Consider the following 21,990-nt stretch of genomic DNA (forward strand, 5'->3'; position numbering starts at 1 on the left):
CTTAAGTTGCATGTCTCCTGTTTGGATTACTAATCCTGTTTCAAGTTTTTGGGATGACTGTCATGTTTTAAGTGCCACCACATTGGGATTACAGTTTCTTGTTTTACCTTCTGTGATTTTTGGATTCATGTTCAGAGTTGCTCTTTGCCTGTTGTCAAGCTCTTGATATCTAGCTCATGGATGTAAAGTCTCACTTATCCAACGGTCTGGATTATCCAACACAATCTGTGCTACTTTGGATAAATGTGTATTCTTTTGCTTTGTTTTGTGTTACGTATGTATTTTATCTTGTTTTATTGTGATTGCCTGGGCTTGGCCCCATGTTAGCCGCCCCGAGTCCCTTATTAATAGTAGTAGTAGTCTGCATCCCGCCCAGATCCATAGCTGTTTCTCTAGACAGCGAGAAGTGAACTTTTTACGGCTTTAACTTCCGACAGTGTTGTTACTGTAAGTTCATTTTCTGCAATTCTATCTTTATTTGTTGTCAATTTGTTAGTAGCCAATGTTTTTGTAGTCAATGTTTTCAATACATTGTGATGTTTTGGTACTAAATTCGTAAATACAGTAATTACTACATAACATTACCTTTACTGAACTGCTTTTTTCTGTCGATTTGTTGTAAAATATGGTGTTTTGGTGCTTAATTTGTAAAATCATAACGTAATTTGACGTTTAATAGGCGTTTCCTTAATCCCTCCTTATTATCCAACATTTTTGCTTATCCAACATTCCACCGCCCCGTTTATGTCGGATAAGCAAGACTCTACTGTACTTAGAAACTATTTTTACAATCTGGCCTTTAATTTTACTTTCTTCCATCCCTAGTTTGCTTACCGTATATACTCGAGTATAAGCCGACCCAAATATAAGTCAAAGCACCTCCTTTTACCACAAAAAACTGGGAAAACCTATTGACTCAAGTATAAGCTGAGGGTGGGAAATGCAGCAGGTATGGGTAAATTTCAGAATAAAAATAGATACCAGCAAAATTATATCGAGACATTAGTAGGTTAAATGTTTTTGAATATTTACCATATTTCAAAGAAAAACAGTAAACTAGCTCTATAAGTGGAAAAGGAGGGTCAACAAAAACATTACGGTATCAACAATAACTTTATAATAATAACAATAACAATAATAAAACTTCATTGCATCCCACTTTATCTCCCCATGGGGACTCAGGCTGGCTTCCAACAGTAACAGGCAAACATTCAATGCCTATATAAATAATGCAGAGCTAGATATAGATCTATAATTATTTATACTAATTTCACATATGCATTTCCCCTGAAAAGTTTGTAAATCCTCTCTCTATATATGTGTTTTTCCCTCCTGCAATATTTGCAAGCCCCATATATCTATGTTTATATCTATCTAGACATCTCTCTCTCTGTATGTGTGTGTGCACATTTCCCTTCCAATATTTCATAAATATATAAGTACAGAGGGATTGCAAAGGCTTGCAAGGGGAAATGCCTAAATATCTGTAGGAGAGATTAACAAATATTTCAGGGTAAAATGCTTTTATAAGATTAATGGAGATATGTATTTTCTTCTTCCTGACTTGTACGGCCTCTCTCCCCGTCCTTTCCCTTTTCAAAACATTCCCTTGGTTAAGAGCTAGGGAGGCTTTGGAAATGTAAACACACTGATAAGGGAGAAAAATATATCATATATTGCAAGCAATGGGCTCCAGGCTCCGTTGCCAGCTTGACCTTGACCCCATTATAAGCCGAGGAAGGCTTTTTCAGCTCAAAAAAGGGCTGAAAAACTTGGCTTATCTTTGAGTATATAAGGTATTTTGAATGACTTTTAGAGAATTGCTTGCACTATTTTGAAGCTGTTACTTTTTATATACTCCTTTCTTAATAAACTCATTATTATTGCTGGGTGAGAAGAGATCAACCAGGCGGCTGGGCTGCAACAATTCCATCTTGGCATTTCTTGGCCATGGGGCCATTGACCCCTTTTACCCCTGTTTTATGGCTGGGGAGACCCCCAAGACTTAAGATATAAGGCACAAACTGGACTGCATCAAATAATCACTTCAATTTTCTCATGAATGTCCCTTCATATTTAAAGTAGATATAAGATTATCTGATGATGAACACACTCTTGTTACACCATGTAACACGATTTTTGTTCCTGGGTTATAAAAGTCATTTCTTAATTGGTTCTATCATAAAAACATGGAAGAAAATTTATTAAACTGCTAAAACTTGGTTTCTGCGGGAGATACATCCTGCAGCACATTTTACTATAGTTTTGCAATGAATATCTCATACTGTCTCAACCAATTCATTGGAGTATAACAACTAATTTCACAGTAAATAATTTATTTATTTATTTATTTATTTATTTCCAACATTTATATCCCGCCCTTCTCACCCGAAGGGACTCAGGGCGGCGTACAAAATTGGCAACAATTTGATGCCTATACATAATTAAAACAGCAATAAAAATCCAATAAAACAATTAAAACAATATAAAAAATATAAAAACATATGATTAAAATCCATAATAATGCACAATTAAGCAGGAAATGAAAACTTTCAAACCAGGAATAGATTTTATTTCAATTTTTTTAACATAGTATTACACTTATATTATAATGATACCATACGTATTATATTATTACCGTTTTTTATATAATATTTTAGTTAGGGCCGGGCTGTGGCGCAGCTGGTTAGTAAATCACTACTGACTGAGAAGTCATGAGATCGAAGCCCAGGTCGGATTGAGCTCCCAATCATTAATAATAGCTTAGGTCACTGTTGACCTAAGCAGCTCGAAAGACAGTTGCATCTGTCGAATAGAAAATTTAGATACCACTTTATGCGGAGAGGCTAATTTAACTAATTTACAGCAACATAAAACTGCCAGCAGCGTACAGAAAGGAATGAGGACGTACTACCATCAAGGACTTGGTGCCACAAGTGGACAATGAAGCAGCAGCTCCCCCTGAGGCCGGAATCGAGCATATCCTCATGAAGAATGAAGCTGGAAAATGTCAAATTGCCTCTGTGTATGTCTAATGGCATTGAATGCTTGCCTTGTTTATGTGCATTCTAATCCACCCTGAGCCCCCTTCAGGGTGAGAAGGGCAGAATATAAATACTGTAAATTAAATTAAATAAATAAACCAGCCTTGGGAGAGCATGGTACGAAATAAAAATATTATCATCATCCATGAAAGCTATATCTGCAAATATGGAGGGACATAGAATCATAAAATCATAGAGTTGGAGTTGGAAGAGACCTCACGGGCCATCCAGTCCAACCCTCTGCAAGAAGCAGGAAAATCTCATTCAAAGCACCCCTGACAGATGGCCATCCAGCCTCTGCTTACTGAAATGCTGGCTTCAGATGTGCAGCAATGAAAAACAAGGTCATGCCAAAAACACTGTATATATTTGATAATTGAAGCATAAAGATCAAACCCTGAGCCATGCGACCAACATATAGGTGATAAACAATCTCGAGAAGGAACTCAAATAATGAGCTCTGTCTGCCTTTCCTGTCTCTGATATTTTGACCCTTCTAAATTCATTCTTTGAAAACACATTTCTTTTATTAAGAAAAGGGGAAACATAGTAATTTTATAATATATAATGCTAAAATTGTGCAGCACACTGAGTGGCTACTACAATGAACTACAACAATAAATGGGGAAAAAACTCCCATACTAACAAACAAACAAACAGACCTGGGTCTAATTCTAAGAGCTTCACATTGAGTTGATTGTATCACTTATTCTACTCTCCTTGGATCAGGCATGAGCAAACTGTTACATACTGTATATGTTTTATATTTTAAGCCGCCCTGAGTCCCCATACTGGGTGAGAAGGGTGGGGTAGAAATGCTGTAATAAATAAATAAATAAATAAATAAACAAACACGCTTAGCTAAGGCCCTCCTCATTTGCACTGTCATAAGGACATGGCGGCCCACAACAGCTGAGCACTATCTGGAGTTCTCTCAGCCACTACGTGTCTCGCTCTCCTCCTGTCATAAGGAAAGTGCAAGTGGCCCCATCCTTATGCCGGGAGGACAGCTCAAGGAAGGCACGTGGTGGCTGAGAGCCCTCCGGAGCACTCTCAGCTGCTGCCAATCTCATCTTCCTCCTGGCATAATGCCGAGAGGATAGCCCCAGGATCAGGAAGGATGATTGCCATGTGTCCCGCCCTACCCCCTTCTGGCCCTGTCCTCTCCCAGGCCCTACTCTTAGGGATTCCTCTTCTTCAGAAGAGGAAGGGGAGCAGGAAAGTATTCATGAGTCAGAGGGGCAGTCAAAATCTGAGAAGATTTTGCAAGTACCCACATTTCAGGAAAGGCGAAAGGAAACAGAGCAGAGACGTCATTCATCTAGAATAGCTGCCAGAAATACAGCCGAGTAACTGGAAACCGCCCTAGCAGCTTTGGGGGAATTCAGGGCTATAAATCAGAAGCAGGTGCAGCCAGCTCTTGCTGGTAACAAACTGACTCTAATGCCTAAGCCTTCGCTCCCCTTGTGCCTGCTTCGAGTCTGCATCTGGGAAACTGCTCCTAAGGATTTATTGCTGTTTTTTTGTCTGAAGAATTTATCAGAAACTAAGAACTGTGTTTGCCCTAAGACTTCCTTGCTTTCTTTTGCATTATACCACCAAGTGTGCTGTTCTTTATGTTTTGCTGAAGTAAAGCAGTTTTCATTTACTTACCACAGTGTTTTAAGGCTGTTCTTGCAAGACAAAACAGGACACAATAATATCAGTATGACACAATATTATAACACTGTAAAATATATATATACATATCAATTAAAATAGTCTTTCAATGATTAAACATATCAAACATATCAAAAGTCTAGCACCAACTGAGCTTTGTAAACATTGAACCAATTGCTTCACTGTTCTTCATCATACTTGTGGGTCATATTAATCCCCAAAGGCTTGCTTAAATAGCCAAGTCTTAAGATTCTTCCTGAAGCTTAAGAGCGGGGGGGGGGGGGGGCTGTTCTGATGTCACTGGGGAGGGAGCTCCACAGCGTGGGGCCACCATCGAGAAGGCCCTGTCTCTTGTCCCTGCCAACCGCACCTGTTGTTGTTGTGAAAAAATAATAAATAAATCCCAATCTTTCATGGAAGTTGCTCAAAGATTTCTTTTTAATCGGCAGAGTCACTTTGTCCATCTCTGAGCGCTCACGGATTTTGATCAGTCATTCTTCTTGTGTGGGATAACGACTTCCGCCCATCTCTGAGGATAAATAATGCTTGCTGCAGTTATCATAGATTCTAGGCATCTTCCAAATTTTGTTTCTAGATGACTGTCCAGGATTCCTGTGAAACACAACTCGAGACTAAATGTAAATCCAACCTTAAATTTTTTTGTCCAGCATTGAATGCACTTGTGTCCAATATTGCTGGGACTTTCTGCAAAGGCAACACAATATGATAAAAATATCAAAACAATGTGCTCTCATTTTTCAGCATTAATGAGCATTGCCTTTGTATGTCTTAGATCAGAACTTTCCAAACTGTGTGCCATGACACACAAGTGTGTTTTAGATGTAGCCTACAGGCACATTGTATGAAATATGCTTTCCCTCCATCCCTACTGGAAGAGACCCCCAAAGGGTATCGAGCCCAGCCCACTTCAGCCAGCCATGAAGACCTATGGAAGACTATCAAAGCACCTGTGGAAGACTATCCAGCCTCTGCTTAAAAACATCCAGAGGGGTTTTATCGCCACAGAATGGTAGTGTTGGTGTGTTCTGTTATACAGGTTCTGTTATAATCTTAGATAGTCTCTCTAGGGTCAAATCCCATTGTTCTCTCAAATGTGAATTCTAGGTCTATGAAGATTTGAACATTCAGAGAAGCTCTTTCCAAACTCCATAAGTTTCTAAGATTTCTCCCCAGTGTGAGTCCTTTGATGTGAACGTAGACTTCCACTCTCAGTGAAGCTCTGTCCACACTCCAGACATGTATAGGGTTTCTTTCCAGTGTGAGTCCTTTGATGTGAACGTAGATTTGAACTCTGAGAGAAGCTCTGTCCACACTCCAGGCATGTATATGGTTTCTCCCCAGTGTGAGTCCTTTGATGTGAACGTAGACTTCCACTCTCAGTGAAGCTCTGTCCACACACCAGACATATATAGGGTTTTTCCCCAGTGTGAGTCCTTTGATGTGAACGTAGACCTGTACTCTGAGTGTAGCTCTGTCCACACTCCAGGCATTTATAAGGCTTCTCCCCAGTGTGAGTCCTTTGATGCGAAAGTAGATTTGCACTCTGAGTGAAGCTCTGTCCACACTCGAGGCATATATAGGGTTTCTCCCCAGTGTGAGTCCTTTGATGTGAATGTAGATTTGCACTCTGAGTGAAGCTCTGTCCACACTCCAGGCATGTATATGGTTTCTCCCCAGTATGAGTTCTTTGATGTCTATGTAGACCTGAACTATGTGGAAATCTTTGTCCACACTCTAGGCATATATAGGGTTTCTCGCCAGTGTGAATCCTTTTATGTGCACGTACGCTTGAGCTGTGACTGAAGCTCTGTCCACACTCCAGGCACGTATAGGGCTTCTCTCCAGTGTGAGTCCTTTGATGTCTATGTAGACTTGAACTATAAGAAAATCTCTGTCCACACTCCAGGCATTCATAGGGCTTCTCCCCAGTGTGAGTTCTTTCATGTTGCTGCAGATCATTACTCCGAGTGAAACTTTTTCCACACGCCAGGCATCTAGATGCTTTCTCCTCCATGTCAACAGTAATAGGGGTGTTGAATTGCAATACAGATACTTGGTGCTACTTTTTTTCTTGCTAATCAGAATTCAGCAAGAACATCACGTTGAGAGGTTTTCTTCTTCCTATACTATTGGTTTCCTTAATGCACCCAAGATGTGGCTCCATAGAATCATGTCCCTGGTCAAGAAAGAAGCAAAAGATCAAGGATGGAAGCCAGAAACCTTCTTACTTGCAAGATTCCCCCCCTTTTCCTTCTGGCCCAACTTACCTGTCTGAACGGTTCTGGTCCAACTTACCTGCCCGAATGCATCTCCTCCTGTGAGCCATCAAGAACCCTAAGATCATCTGGAGAGGCCCTGCTCTCGGTCCCACCGGCCTCGCAAGCACAGCCGGTGAGAACAAGGGACAGGAGCTTCTCAGTGGTGGCTCCTTGGCTGTGGAACACTTTCCCCAGTAATATTCGGCATGCCCCTACTGTCTTTGGTTTCAGGAAGAACCTAAAAACATGGTTATGTGCACAAGCGTTTAATGAGTAAGTACTATGATTTGACACAGTCTGAATTAAGGGTTTACATGCAAGGTGCTGGACAAATGGACTTAAGTATTTATATGTTTTTAAGCTTTGTATAATGTTTTTATTATGTATTGCTAACTGATTTCATTGTGTTGTTGATTTTTATTGAATTTGTGGGCATTGAATTTTGCCAGTTGTGTCCCCTCAGGTGAGAAAGGCGGGGTAAAAATGTTGTAAATAGATAAAATAAATAAATTCATGGGTCGTGTTGAAAATGGAAATACAGTAGAGTCTTACTTATCCAAGATAAACGGGACGGCAGAAGCGAGTATCTTGGATAATAAGGAGGGATTAAGGAAAAGCCTATTAAACATCAAATTACGTTATGATTTTACAAATTAAGCACCAAAACATCCTGTTATACAACAAATTTGACAGAAAAAGTAGTTCAATACGCAGAAATATTATGTTGTAATTACTGCATTTACAAATTTAGCACCAAAATATCACGATATATTGAAAACATTGACTACAAAAATGGCTTGGATAATCCAGAACCTTGGATAAGCGAGGCTTGGATAAGTGAGGCTCTACTGTACCAAGAAATGCAGACATCAGGGTCTCAAGTGCATGCACAAATACCAGCAAAGACAATCACTGTTCTTTAAAAAGAAGGGAATGGATCCAGAAAGAAAGAAGGAAAAAAGAAAGGATACCTTTACTAATCAAAGGAGTAAGAAATACAATGATGATGATGATGATGATGATGATTATTATTATTATTATTAAATCACTACCTGTGGAGGCAGGAGGGGAAACACCACACAAAGGAAGTAGAGAGGCAGCACAAAAATACCTGGCAAATCTCAGTCCCCTGCCATATAATCCAACTCTGATAATCTGGATTTTCTATGGCGGTGTACAAGGGGCCATGGTAACCCGATTAATAATTTATTAAGAATAATTGTAGTGGTGATAGCAGAACGTAAATAACATTAATAGACAGCATTAACAGTAATAGCAAGAACTATAACAATAACAATGACATTACTACTATTTTCCTCTAATAGTAACCGCAATAACGATAACAAATACTGTGTTTACTCGAATCTAATGCTCACCTTTGCTGGTTAAATTACCTTCCCAGTTTTGGGGTAAGCATTGGATTTGCATAGTCCTAAGCCAAAGCAAAAGGGAAGTTCTTTCAGGAGCTGCGCCTGGAACTCCTCTTTGAGGACCTCATCTCTCATTAAATGGCATTGGAAACTCAATGCTATGGGATCCTGGGATTTGTAGATTGGTGAGGCATTAGCATTTTTTGGCAGAGAAAGCTCGGGACTTTGGAAAAACTACTGTCCCTATGACTCCATAGCATTGAATGATGGCAGTTAAAATGGATTCATTCTGTAGCATAGATGTATTCCAAAGTTGCCATTTCCATCACTGGAAGCTTTGGTGCTTTTGTTTTTAAAAACGGAATTATAAGCATGCAGCCACTGTAATGCACTTCTTTTTTGGTCAAATTAAGAGGGTGCACTTTTTGTTGCCGCTCATTACATTTCCCAGCAAATAGGGTTGTTGAAAGCCTTCGACATCCCAGCAAATACTTTTTTTGGTTTTAGGGTTTAGAAAATGGAAGTGTGCATTAGATTTGATGGCACATTAGACTCGAGTAAACACGGTAGTATATTCTGATTACAGTTCCCTAAAGGCAACAGATCCTGTCTAAGCAGGGCCAGCCCTGGTTCAGACTTGGATGGGAGGCCACCAGGGAGCCCCTGACCACTTCCAGACTAAAATACCCCATTGTTTTGGAAGTTCTGGCCTGCAGCATTTGGGGGAAAGGGACAAAAGTTAGATCCTCCCGGTTTCCTATTGCTAATCAAGGTGATTAATTACAACATTCACACTGGCTTCCAACAGACAAGAGTTCTTTCTCCCACCCTGGACCTTCCACAGGTATATAAACCTTCCTTGCTTAGTTTCTCTGCTTCTCTGCTGTGGCCCCCCAACTGTGGAACTCACTGCCCGGTGAGATTAGGTAAGCCCCCACATTAGCAGCCTTTAAGAAAGACCTGAAAACATGGCTCTTCCGCTGTGCTTTTGGAGAGTAATCACCACATACATCCCTTTTGCTGCTCTCCTTCAATATCTGTCCTCCAGATTGCACCGCCACTCTATGACCCTGTCCTCTGTGGTTTTTACTCCTACTTCCTTTCTCACCCCGAGTATTAACCTAGTGTTCATGTGGCCCGCCCTTGGTTTTATTGTTCTTTTGATCTTGTTTAATGTAGTGTATATTTTCTTTTATTGTATTGTTTAATGTGTTATGATTTGTTGTTTTATTTATATTTTGTTATATTGTATTGTTCTGGGCATGGCCCCATGTAAGCCGCCCCGAGTCCCCGTTGGGGAGATGGTGGCGGGGTATAAATAAAGTTTATTATTATTATTATTATTATTATTATTATTATTATTATTATTCTCCATTTACCTCACAACCTCTGAGGATGCCTGCCATAGATGTGGGTGAAACGTCAGGAGAGAATGCTTCTGGAACATGGCCATGAAAGCCTTCGACAACACAATGCTATATGTTTTGAGTTACTGATAATAATATGTACTCAATGTTAGAATTAACCGGTTGATTGACTAATGTAGATACGCATGTACATTTCAAAAGGATGGTTATCTGACTATATCTGCTATCATTTGCTGTTTTGTTATCCACCATCTATATATATAAAAGAGTGATGGCATCAGGGCAGCGGACAAAACAACAAAACTACAGGCCCCCCAACCTTGAAATTTGACAACACAACCCATCATCCACGGCTCTAGGTTGATACAACAAAAAGCAAAGAAAAATAAAGTCCTAATTAGAGGGAGAGAAATAATTGTTTTTATCCAATTGCTGCCAGTTACAAGGCTAAGTTCCGCCCACTTGGTCTCCTAGCAATCTACTCATCCCAGGGGACAGGCACAGTTAGGCCTCACTTAGGCCTCTTCCACAGATTATCTAATTTGCACTGGATTATATGGCAATGTAGACTCAAGGCCCTTCCACACAGTTATATTACCCATTTATAATCTTATATTATCCTGACAGATGGCCATCCAGCCTCTACATAATAATGATGAAGATGATGATGATAATAATAATAATAGAAGCATAGAATCCAAGAGTTTGGAGAGACCCCTAAGGGCCATCCAGCCCAACCCTTTCTACTATGCAGCAGGACACAATCCAAGCATTCACAACACATGGACAACGTATAAATACTATACAGGGACATAGACCCTGTCTACCCTCACCACTTTCACAGTACACAAACAACCCAATGCATACTAAACATAAAGACAACCATACAACAGACATTCAATACCACCACTACCTCAACAAGTTCTCACCAACACCACCAGACAACGCCACAGTAACGCGTGGCCGGGCACAGCTGGTATCATTAATAAACTTTTTACCCACCAAAAAAATAGATGCCACAGACACCCCCAGGAGCCCCGGTGCTTTGCGCTCTCCAGCAGCTGAACAGAAAGGCCTTCCGAGGCCCCGACAAGGGGAGGGGGAGCCCCAGGAGAGCCCTCCCCTCCCTCGGCTGCCGGCCAGGCCTTTGGGAGGGGGTTCTGCTCCTCCAGGGCCCACAGCGAAGCCCCCCCACCCACCCACCCGGGCCCTCCTCCTCCTCCTCGTCCTCCTCCTCCTCCGAAGCAGGGCTTCTCATTCCAGCATATCGGAAGCCCCTGCAAGGAGACTCAGAAGGATCTGGACCCCCCCCCCCCTCTCTCTCTCTCTCTCTCTAGGGAGGGAATCCTCAGGGAAGAGGAGGCAGAGCAGGGGAAAGGGAGAAGGAGAGACTCGGTTCAAAACCCTCACCTCCTTCCTTCCTTCCTTTCTTCCTTCTTTGCGGTGGCGAAGGTGGGGGCCTGGGTGACGTCAGCGCCTCCCTCCCTCTCTGACGTCAAGGGGAGGGGCTTGACCGGCGAAAGGGGGCTGGTCTGGATGGCCTTTGGGTCTCCCTCCCACTCTGGCATTCCCTCCTTCTGAAAGAGCCGTGAAGCTCTCTTTGCTGCAGGCACTGTGCTGCCACCCGTTGTTCATAGTGATACTTTATTTATTTAGTGTGTCAGAAGCGAACCGAGGGTACAAGTTGCAATGTACTGGAGAACACAAAGTTTAAAAAACTTGTCATGATACTAAATGTCCTTTGACCAAGACCTGGCCACCTAGAGTGCCTCTGGAGTTGTTATAAGAAGTTCCTCCCTTGTGCATGTGGAAGGGCTCAGGCTGCATGGAAATAATAATTATTATTATTTTATTGTCTGACACAGCAAACAAGATAGATATGCTACCATGTTTCCCCGAAAATAAGACAGTGTCTTATATTAATTTTTGCTCCCAAAGATGCGCTAGGTCTTATTTTCAGGGGATGTCTTATTTTTCCATGAAGAAGAATTCACATTTATTGTTGAACAAAAAATGAACATTTATTATATACTGTACAGTACGGTAGTTGTCATCACAAACCAGCATAGCCAGTCAAACTGTGAATCCTATCAAGAATTTCTGGTTACTACCAATATTTCCATGTATGGTACATACATTTACCAATCCTGCATGCTCTGGTGTTCTGTTTGGCGAGCATGCTTCCAAACAAAAACTTTGCTAGGTCTTACTTTCGGGGGAGGCCTTATATTTAGCAATTCAGCAAAACCTCTACTAGGTCTTATTTTATGGGGATGTCTTATTTTAGGGGAAACAGGGTAGATTTCATGTCACAAAATCACAAGTCGAACACTTCCCAAGTGTCTAGGACTGTGTGATGTATTATTATTATTATTATTATTATTATTATTATTATTATTATTATTATTATTATTATTATTACACAGCAAACAAGATAGATATGCTGGATTTCATGTCACAAAATCACAAGTCGAACACTTCCCAAGTGTCTAGGACTGTGTGATGTATTATTATTATTATTATTATTATTATTATTATTATTATTATTATTATTATGACACAGCAAACAAGATAGATATGCTGGATTTCATGTCACAAAATCACAAGTCGAACACTTCCCAAGTGTCTAGGACTGTGTGATGTATTATTATTATTATTATTATTATGACACAGCAAACAAGATAGATATGCTGGATTTCATGTCACAAAATCACAAGTCGAACACTTCCCAAGTGTCTAGGACTGTGTGATGTATTATTATTATTATTATTATTATGACACAGCAAACAAGATAGATTTGCTGGATTTCATGTCACAAAATCACAAGTCGAACACTTCCCAAGTGTCTAGGACTGTGTGATGTATTTTCGGATGATGTGTGCAGATCCCAGTCGGGTGGCCTTTTGCAGTTGGCAGATCGTGATTTTGTCAATGTCTATTGTTTCCAAATGCCGGCTGAGATCTTTTGGCACAGCACCCAATGTGCCCATCACCACCGGGACCACCTGCACTGGTTTCTGCCAGAGTCTTTGCAGTTCAATCTTGAGGTCCTGATAGCGGCTGAGTTTTTCCTGTTGTTATAATATATTATTATTATTATTATTATTATTATTATTATTATTATTATTATTATTATTGATCATTGATGATGCCATCCCAGGTGACAGTCGCATTGACGAAAAACAACAGGAAAAACTCAGCCGCTGTCAGGACCTCAAGATTGAACTTCAAAGACTCTGGCAGAAACCAGTGCAGTCTCATATACACTGCAGAAGTCGCAAATTAACGGGATGCAAGTCTAGAGAGAGGTGTTAGAGTCTACAAAGTAAAGGGGATGTGGATATCCAAGATACCTCGTTATGTATATCAAAATATTCCAGAACCCCCATGCATTTTGGATAAAGGGTACAGCACCTGCATCAGACACTTGTCCAGAATCAGGTGGACCTGAGGCTCCGTGGAAGATAAATCTACCTCACACCAACAACTGCAGCGAGAACATCTAAGACGCAGGATGTCAAGTAGAACTTATGTCATAGTTCTGTAAGTCAGCATTTGTGTCAGTGGCTGATTTCACCATAGAATCATATCTTTAGTTTCTGACAGCATCTTGGGAGAAAGGTGTGGTCATACTTTTCACATAAGCTGCTTTGAGTCTCCTTTAGGAGAGATAAAGCGGGGTATAAATAAACATAATACAAATACTAATACTACTACTACTAATAATAACTGGGATCTGCTCGCATTATTCGCCAATACATCACACAGTCCTAGACACTAGGGAAACAAGTTGTCCAGGAACACTTGGCCTCTCTAAACGAATTCAAGTCCCCAGGGCCAGATCAGCTACACCCAAGAGTACTGAAGGAACTAGCGGAAGTTATTTCAGAACCACTGGCAATTATCTTCGAGAGTTCTTGGAGAACGGGAGAAGTCCCAGCAGATTGGAGGAGGGCGAATGTGGTCCCTATCTTCAAGAAGGGAAAAAAGAACGACCCAAACAATTACCGTCCGGTCAGCCTCACATCAATACCAGGCAAAATTCTGGAAAAGATCATTAAGGAAGTGGTCTGCGAACACTTAGAAACAAATGCGGTCATTGCTAACAGTCAACACGGATTTACCAAAAACAAGTCATGCCAGACTAATCTGATCTCTTTTTTCGATAGAGTTACGAGTTGGGTCGATACAGGGAATGCTGTGGATGTAGCGTACCTGGATTTCAGTAAGGCCTTCGACAAAGTCCCCCACGACCTTCTGGCAAACAAACTAGTAAAATGTGGGCTAGACAAAACTACGGTTAGGTGGATCTGTAATTGGCTAAGCGAACGAACCCAAAGGGTGCTCACCAATGCGTCGTCTTCATCATGGAAAGAAGTGACAAGTGGAGTGCCGCAGGGCTCCGTCCTGGGCCCGGTTCTGTTCAACATCTTTATTAACGACTTAGACGAAGGGTTAGAAGGCACGATCATCAAGTTTGCAGACGACACAAAACTGGGAGGGATAGCTAACACTCCAGAAGACAGGAGCAGAATTCAAAACGATCTTGACAGACTAGAGAGATGGGCCAAAACTAACAAAATGAAGTTCAACAGGGACAAATGCAAGATACTTCACTTCGGCAGAAAAAATGGAAATCAAAGATACAGAATGGGGGACGCCTGGCTTGACAGCAGTGTGTGCAAAAAAGACCTTGGAGTCCTCGTGGACAACAAGTTAAACATGAGCCAACAATGTGATGCAGCTGCTAAAAAAGCCAATGGGATTCTGTCCTGCATCAATAGGGGAATAGCGTCTAGATCCAGGGAAGTTATGCTCCCCCTCTATTCTGCCTTGGTCAGACCACACCTGGAATACTGTGTCCAATTTTGGGCACCACAGTTGAAGGGAGATGTTGACAAGCTGGAAAGCGTCCAGAGGAGGGCGACTAAAATGATTAAGGGTCTGGAGAACAAGCCCTATGAGGAGCGGCTTAAAGAGCTGGGCATGTTTAGCCTGCAGAAGAGAAGGCTGAGAGGAGACATGATAGCCATGTACAAATATGTGAAGGGAAGTCAAAGGGAGGAGGGAGCAAGCTTGTTTTCTGCTGCCCTGCAGACTAGGACACGGAACAATGGCTTCAAACTACAGGAAAGGAGATTCCGCCTGAACATCAGGAAGAACTTCCTCACTGTGAGAAGGGCTGTTCGACAGTGGAACTCTCTCCCCGGGGCCGTGGTGGAGGCTCCTTCCTTGGAGGCTTTTAAGCAGAGGCTGGATGGCCATCTGTCGGGGGTGCTTTGAATGCGATTTCCTGCTTCTTAGCAGGGGGTTGGACTAGATGGCCCATGTGGTCTCTTCCAACTCTACTATTCTATGATTCTATGATTCTATGATTCTAAGGCTTTCGAATAACAATTAGCAGCACTAATTATTATTATGTACGCTGGAACTCAATTGACAGACCCAGTCTTTTAGACTCGAATATGCCCATCTGTATTTTATAAGTGTTTTTATGAATATCTGATGTAATTTAATAACTTTTTAAATTTATTCACAATGTATTGTACAATTTTATATACAGTAGAGTCTCACTTATCCAACATAAACGGGCTGGCAGAACGTTGGATAAGTGAATATATTGGATAATAAGGAGAGATTAAGGAAAAGCCTATTAAACATCAAATTATGTTATAATTTTACAAATTAACCACCAAAACATCATGTTTAACAACAAATTTGACAGAAAAAGTAGTTCAATACGCAGTAATGCTATGTAGTAATTACTGTATTTACGAATTTAGCACCAAAATATCACAATATATTGAAAACATTGACTACAAAAATGTGTTGGATAATCCAGAATGTTGGATAAGTGAGACTCTACTGTATGTGTTTTATTGTAAGCCGCCCTGAGTCCCCTATTGGGTGAGAAGGGCGGGATATAAATATTGTAATAAATGTCAGATGTGTGGTGAAATTCAACAGTCAGCAGAATGTCTTCTTGTGTTTCTAATAATAATAATAATAATAATAATAATAATAATAATAATAATAAGAAGAAGAAGAAGAAGAAGAAGAAGAAGAAGAAGAAGAAGAAGAAAATTGCACAGACAGACTACAAACAGAGGCACAACTATGTGGCCCAAATGATTCATTGGAACTTATGCCTCAAGTACCACCTCCCAGCAGCAAAGAACTGGTGGGATCACAAACCTGCAAAAGTATTGGAAAATGAGCACGCAAAGATATTGTGGGACTTCCGAATCCACACTGACAAAGTTCTGGAACACAACACACCAGACATCACAGTTGTGGAAAAGAAAAAGGTTTGGATCATGGATGTTGCCATCCCAGGTGACAGTCGCATTGACGAAAAACAACAGGAAAAACTCAGCCGCTATCAGGACCTCAAGATTGAACTTCAAAGACTCTGGCAGAAACCAGTGCAGGTGGTCCCGGTGGTGATGGGCACATTGGGTGCTGTGCCAAAAGATCTCAGCCGGCATTTGGAAACAATAGACATTGACAAAATCACGATCTGCCAGCTGCAAAAGGCCACCCTGCTGGGATCTGCGCGCATCAACCCAAAATACATCACACAGTCCTAGACACTTGGGAAGTGTTCGACTTGTGATTTTGTGAAACAAAATCCAGCATAACTATCTTGTTTGCTGTGTCATACAACGTCGTCGTGTCAATAACAATAATAATAATAATTTTTCTTCTGCTTCCCATTGAGTGTATTTAGTGGCACGTTTCCCCTGCCCTGTCTGTAGTGATACTTCCTTCTGGTTTGCTCATCCCCAGGTGAAGAGGTTTTTGGAAGTCTTGAACTCTCTCCCCTCCCCTTCCCTCAAAGGTCTACCTGTTTTGTGCTGCTGTCACCTGTTTGGCCTCAGTCCCCCCAAGACATCCACTCCTGCCTGGCCTGGGAGACTGAGCAGGGTCAGCCCTGGAGACCGGGAGGAGCCCAGGAGGGAAGCCCTGCTGCTCCCAGCCTAAGGACATCCCTCCCTCCAGGACTCAGAAGCCGATGGGAAACCGGAGGAGGACCTGCCTTGCCTCCCTTCCCCCCACATGCAAGCCCCACACCATTACACAGCAAATAATACTTTCAAATCAGGAACAGAAGTTTGTTCAATTTTTTTATATAGTGTTCATATTATTATATTATTATATTATTTTTTCCTGACCTTTACTTGGGGCTCAAGACAGAGCACAACATACCGTAGTTAAAACACTTTGCCAGACGTGGACTGTATGAGGGTTGAATGAAAAGTAATGCCTCCACCTTCGTGACTCCTCAACAGACGGCAGTCCTGGTCTGTGGCAGGTACTGGCTTGTTCAGTAGACTCTCCTCTACAGTTCCATTTGGCGGGAAGCCTTAGCATTGAACAGTTGTGTTGTTAAAGTGCGAAGTATGGAACCCTGCACAGACGGGGAAGCCTTAGCATTGAACGGTTGTGTTGTTAAAGTGCGAAATATGGAACCCTGCGCAGTTGGGGAAGCCTTAGCATTGAACAGTTGTGTTGTTGAAGTGCGAAGTATGGAACCCTGCACAGACGGGGAAGCCTTAGCATTGAACAGTTGTGTTGTTAAAGTGTGAAGTATGGAACCCTGCGCAGACAGTCAGTCAATGCAACTTAAGCAACGTGCAGTCACTGAATTCTTGACCGCAGAAGGTGTCACCCCAAAGGAGATTCATCAGAGGATGCAAGCTGTGTATGGTGATTGCGTTGATGTGAGTCCTGTGCATCGTTGGGCAAGTAAGTTTAAAGATATTGAGGTGGGAACATCTGACTTGCGTGACAGACAAAGAGTTGGATGTCCTGTGACAGCAACCACCGAGTTTCACAAGCAAAGGGTTGACTGATTGATTCAGGACATTCGTCGTAGCACTCAGAGAGAAATTCCAAGCATAATCGGCATTTCACAAGAACGTGTGGGTCACATTATTGCTTTGCTTGGCTAACGGAATATCTGTGCACGATGGATACCCAGGATGCTGATGCCTGAAATGGAAGCACACAGTCTTGACATTTGCCAAGAACGCCTCTCGTGTTACGAGAATGAAGGTGACGCCTTTCTCCTTTGGGTGACACCTTCTGCTGTCAAGAATGCAATGGCTGCAAGTTGCTTAAGTCGCATTGAGCAACCGTCTGTGCAGGGTTCCATATTTCGCACTTTAACAAGACAATCGTTCAATGCAGGCCCGTAGCCAGGATTTTGTTTCGGGAGGGGCTAGGATTTTGGTTTGGGGGGGGGCTGAGTCTGAGTGGGAGAGGGTCTACCCTGGCAAACCTTTTGTATTGTTATCCCAATACCCCCATTCATATGGGATATATTGCGCATGGTGATCAGATCATGATATGAATAAACATAACAGTTTAAATAATAAATGTAAGGCTTTCTCGCAGACCACCCTGAGAATTTGGGGGGGGGGGGTGAAGCCCCTCAAGCCCCTCCCCTGGCTACATGCCTGGTTCAATGCTAAGGCTTCCCGCCAAATGGAACCCTAGAGGAGAGTCTACTAAACAAGCCGGTACTTGCTGCATACCAGTGCTGCCATCCGTTGAGGAGTTACGAAGGTAGAGGCATTACTTTTCATTCAACCCGTGTATATTCCTGCATGCCAAGGGGGGGGCACTCTAACCAGCTTGAATCTCCCCAGGGGATGAGAAAGGCGGGATAGAAATATGGTAAATAAATAAATAAACAGATGATACTTCAGGTCCCTTCCAAAGCATAGGTTAAAACAAAAACATAGTTAAAAATAACAAAGAGTTAAAGACACAAATTCAATAAAACATATGAATAAAACACATAATCACGTAATCAATACTCAGCAAAACCAGTTGTCATAGTACAATGGGCGTGATCAGGATACACAAGGGCCAGGCATGGGGTAGTGCAAGCAGCATAAACAGGGCTGGGTATTGGATAAAGTGAAGAGAGCAGCATGTTCTTGTGGAACCTAGGGACTAGGCATTTGTGACTAGTGTCAAAAGCAAGCTGAAAAAGTCAAGTTACTTATGGCTCGAGGCTGAGAACAACATAGTTAAGTACTTGGGCAGGCCTGGATTGTATATTCCTGCATGGCAAGGGGGGGGGGGCAGATATTTCAAGTCCCTTCCAAATCTAATATAGACTTCTTTGGAGTTTGGTGGAGTCTCCTTCTCTAGAGATCTGTGAAACAGAGGTTGAATGGCTCAGGCTTGGATTGTATGTTTTCCTACATGGCAAGAATAGGGTGGGGTCAGACTATATGACCGTTGAGATCCCTTCCAAATGTAAGATAGACTTCTTTGAAGTTTGGTAGACTCTCCATCTTTAGAGGTCCTTAAATCGAAGGTTGGATGGCCACCTGTTGGGGTGACTTGGATTGTGTGTCTTCCAGCCTAGCAGAAAAGGGTCAGACTAGATTTATTTATTTATTTATTTAATATACCACTCTTCTCCCCCAGGGGGACACAGAGTGGCTTTATAATGGCAAGATTAATGCCACATATAATACAAAATATAGTAAAAACCAACAATCGTAAAACACACTTAAAAAATACTATTTCAGGGGTGCCAGTTTCCAACAGCGCTTTGTCTCTCTGGAGAAAGTACCTGGCACCTGGAGCTGCCCCTCAACCTGGCATCCTTCCCTCTTCACTCTGCTGGTGGAGGCTGCTGCTACTGCTTCCCTTGTGACATGTCCCCTTGTGATATTTAAGGGATGAGGAGGAGGAGGAGGGAGGGAGCAAATCTCTTGAGAAGACAGGCGGACAAAAGTCAGCTTGCTGGACGAAGCAAAGACCCTCAGCATTGAAGCGATGCTCATATACTGTCAACTCCGTTTCCCAAAGCAGTTACTCTACTCCCAACGCAAAAATGGGAAACGTAATGTTGGTGGACAGAAAAAGAGATAGAAAGATGGGCTCAAAGCCAACCTTAAAAACTGTGGCATAGACACTGAGAACTGGGAAGCCCTGGCCCTTGAGCACTCTATTTGGAGATCAGCTATGACCAGCAGTGCTGTGGAATTTGAAAAGACACAAATGGAGGGCAAAAGAGAGAAATGTGCCAAGAGGAAGGCACGTCAACCCAACCCTGACCGGGTCCGCCTTCCATCTGGAAACCAATGTCTTCACTGTGGAAGAACATGCAGATCAAGAATAGGGCTCCACAGCCACCTATGCATCTGTTGTGGTAAAGTCTGATGATGAAGGGGGATTTAGGTTTATGCAGGTTGACCAAGGAAATATTGAAGGCTCTGAATTGTCAGAGAGGCCGCAGGCTAGCAGTGAAGCAGAAGTTTGTGATAAACAGACTAGTATTGAAGCAGAAGTCAGCGAGAAGGGTGACCTTTCACAGGATTCAGAACACCAACAAGTCCCAGGTGGCTCTGGCAGCAAGTCAGAGGAGTCTTCCTTAGATAGGGATACTAGGTTAAGCGTTCATCGTCCCAGACATTCCCTTAGGATAGCTGGTAAATGTGTGGGAACTCTTTCTTAGCCTGTAAGCATGGTTAAACAAGAGAGAAACAGGGAAAGATTTCAGTCAAAGCAACGTTGACTTTGGAAGCTAAGCTCCTGCCTTGTCTATGCTCATGGAAAAGGATTCTTGCTTTTGTTCATGCCTAGATCCTGTGTTTTGGATAGTATTTTGGAGTTCATACTGCCTTGTTTTCAGGAATGATTTGATATATTAGAAACTTTGAACTATATTCTACAGCAGGGGTCCCCAAACTAAGGCCCGGGGGCCGGATGCGGCCCTCCAAGGTCATTTACCTGGCCCCTGCCCTCAGTTTTATAATATTTTTATATCAGTTTTAATAATATATTGTATATACATATAATATTGATAATAACATTATGTTATATAATAACATATAATATTACAGTATAGTGGTATAGTTCAATATGATGATATATAATGCTAATATTGTGCTATGCTAATAATATAATATATTGTATGTACATACAGCTGCTCTGAGTCCCCTTCGGGGTGAGAAGGGCGGGATATGAAGGTAGTAAATAAATGTAGTAAATGAATAAATAAATAATTTTTGACTTAGGCTCACCTGAAGTCTGCTATGACTTGAAGGCACACAACAACAACAACAACAACAATCCTAATTAACTTGACTATCTCATTGGCTAGAAGCAGGCCCACACTTCCCATTGAAATCCTGATGGGCTTATGTTGGTTAAAATTGTTTTCATTTTTAAATATTTTATTGTTCTTTCGTTGTTGTTGTTGTTGTTTTGCATTACAAATAAGACATTTGCAGTGTGTATAGGAATTTGATGGATTTTTTTTTTCAAATGATAATTCGGCCCCTCAACAGTCTGAAGGATTGTGGACCCGCCCTCTGCTTTAAAAGTTTGAGGACCCCTGTTCTACAGATTGCCTTTGCATTTGGATTATTGCTTTCTTTACTGCTTTTTATTCAGACTTTGCTATCTTTTATTAATAAACTGTAAAAACCAAGTCTGCTGTGGTGGAGTGTGTGTTAAGAACAAGGTGAACCAGCGCTGAGGTGCAACAGCATCCACCGCTAAGACCACTTGGAGGACCATCATCCTCAAGCTATGAGGGATCGCCTAAGTAAGCAAGCAAGCATTAAAATGTATTTCCATGAACTATATAACATTACACAGAACATATATTGAAATACACAGAACAAAGCAAAAAGCAGTAAACACAGGAGAACATGAGTTAAAAACCTATTGTTAGACATCGAAGAGGCACCCAGTCTGACCCTATTCTTGCCATGCAGGAACACACAATCAAATCCCTCTTGACAGATGGCCATCCAGCTTCTGCTCCAAAGGTTGAGTGGTTCTCACCCTGTGGGTTCCCAGATGTTTTGGCCTTCAACTCCCCGATATCCTAACAGCTGGTAAATTGGCTGGGATTTCTGGGAGCTGTAGGCCACCTGGGGACCCAAAGATTGAGAACCACTGCTCTAGAGACACAGCGTTTGCAGAACTTGGCTTCCCAGGGTGCATCTGTATTGCAGAATGACTGCACTTACATGCTGCTTTAATTGCCATGGCTCAGGGTGCTACGAAATCATGGAAGTTGTAGTTTCACTATCACCCAGTTATATATATTTTGTTTTCCAGGAAATTATTCACCATAGATGGGGACATGACAATGCATTTCAGGCATTCCTGCAGGAGGAAGAGTTTCACAAAGTCTATACTTTTAGAATTTATTTAGCCATGTGATTTTTTTTGTATTCCAAAATGGTTAGGAGCAAACAGTGGCTTTCTGAGGAGAGTCTCGCTTATTCAA

At 41.8% G+C, this 21,990-nt stretch overlaps 1 protein-coding gene across 1 annotated transcript; it reads right to left on the minus strand.

Annotated features, from left to right (window-relative positions):
* Positions 1–2,319: 2,319 nt before the first annotated feature.
* Positions 2,320–11,212, minus strand: LOC134295666 (zinc finger and SCAN domain-containing protein 2-like). Its single transcript, XM_062968781.1, has 2 exons — positions 11,130–11,212; positions 2,320–6,900 (listed from the first exon to the last, which is right to left on the minus strand). Exon 2 carries the CDS (start codon positions 6,736–6,738, stop codon positions 5,881–5,883), a length of 858 nt encoding a protein of 285 aa, XP_062824851.1. The 5' UTR covers positions 6,739–6,900; positions 11,130–11,212; the 3' UTR covers positions 2,320–5,880.
* Between the last annotated feature and the right edge of the window lie 10,778 nt (positions 11,213–21,990).

Source organism: Anolis carolinensis, chromosome 1 (genome assembly GCF_035594765.1).
Source record: "Anolis carolinensis isolate JA03-04 chromosome 1, rAnoCar3.1.pri, whole genome shotgun sequence".
NCBI lineage: Eukaryota > Metazoa > Chordata > Lepidosauria > Squamata > Dactyloidae > Anolis > Anolis carolinensis.

Bases quoted from the DNA above. Each gene is read 5' to 3' on its own strand.
- LOC134295666 (XM_062968781.1), bottom strand. From the start codon at position 6,738: ATGGAGGAGAAAGCATCTAGATGCCTGGCGTGTGGAAAAAGTTTCACT.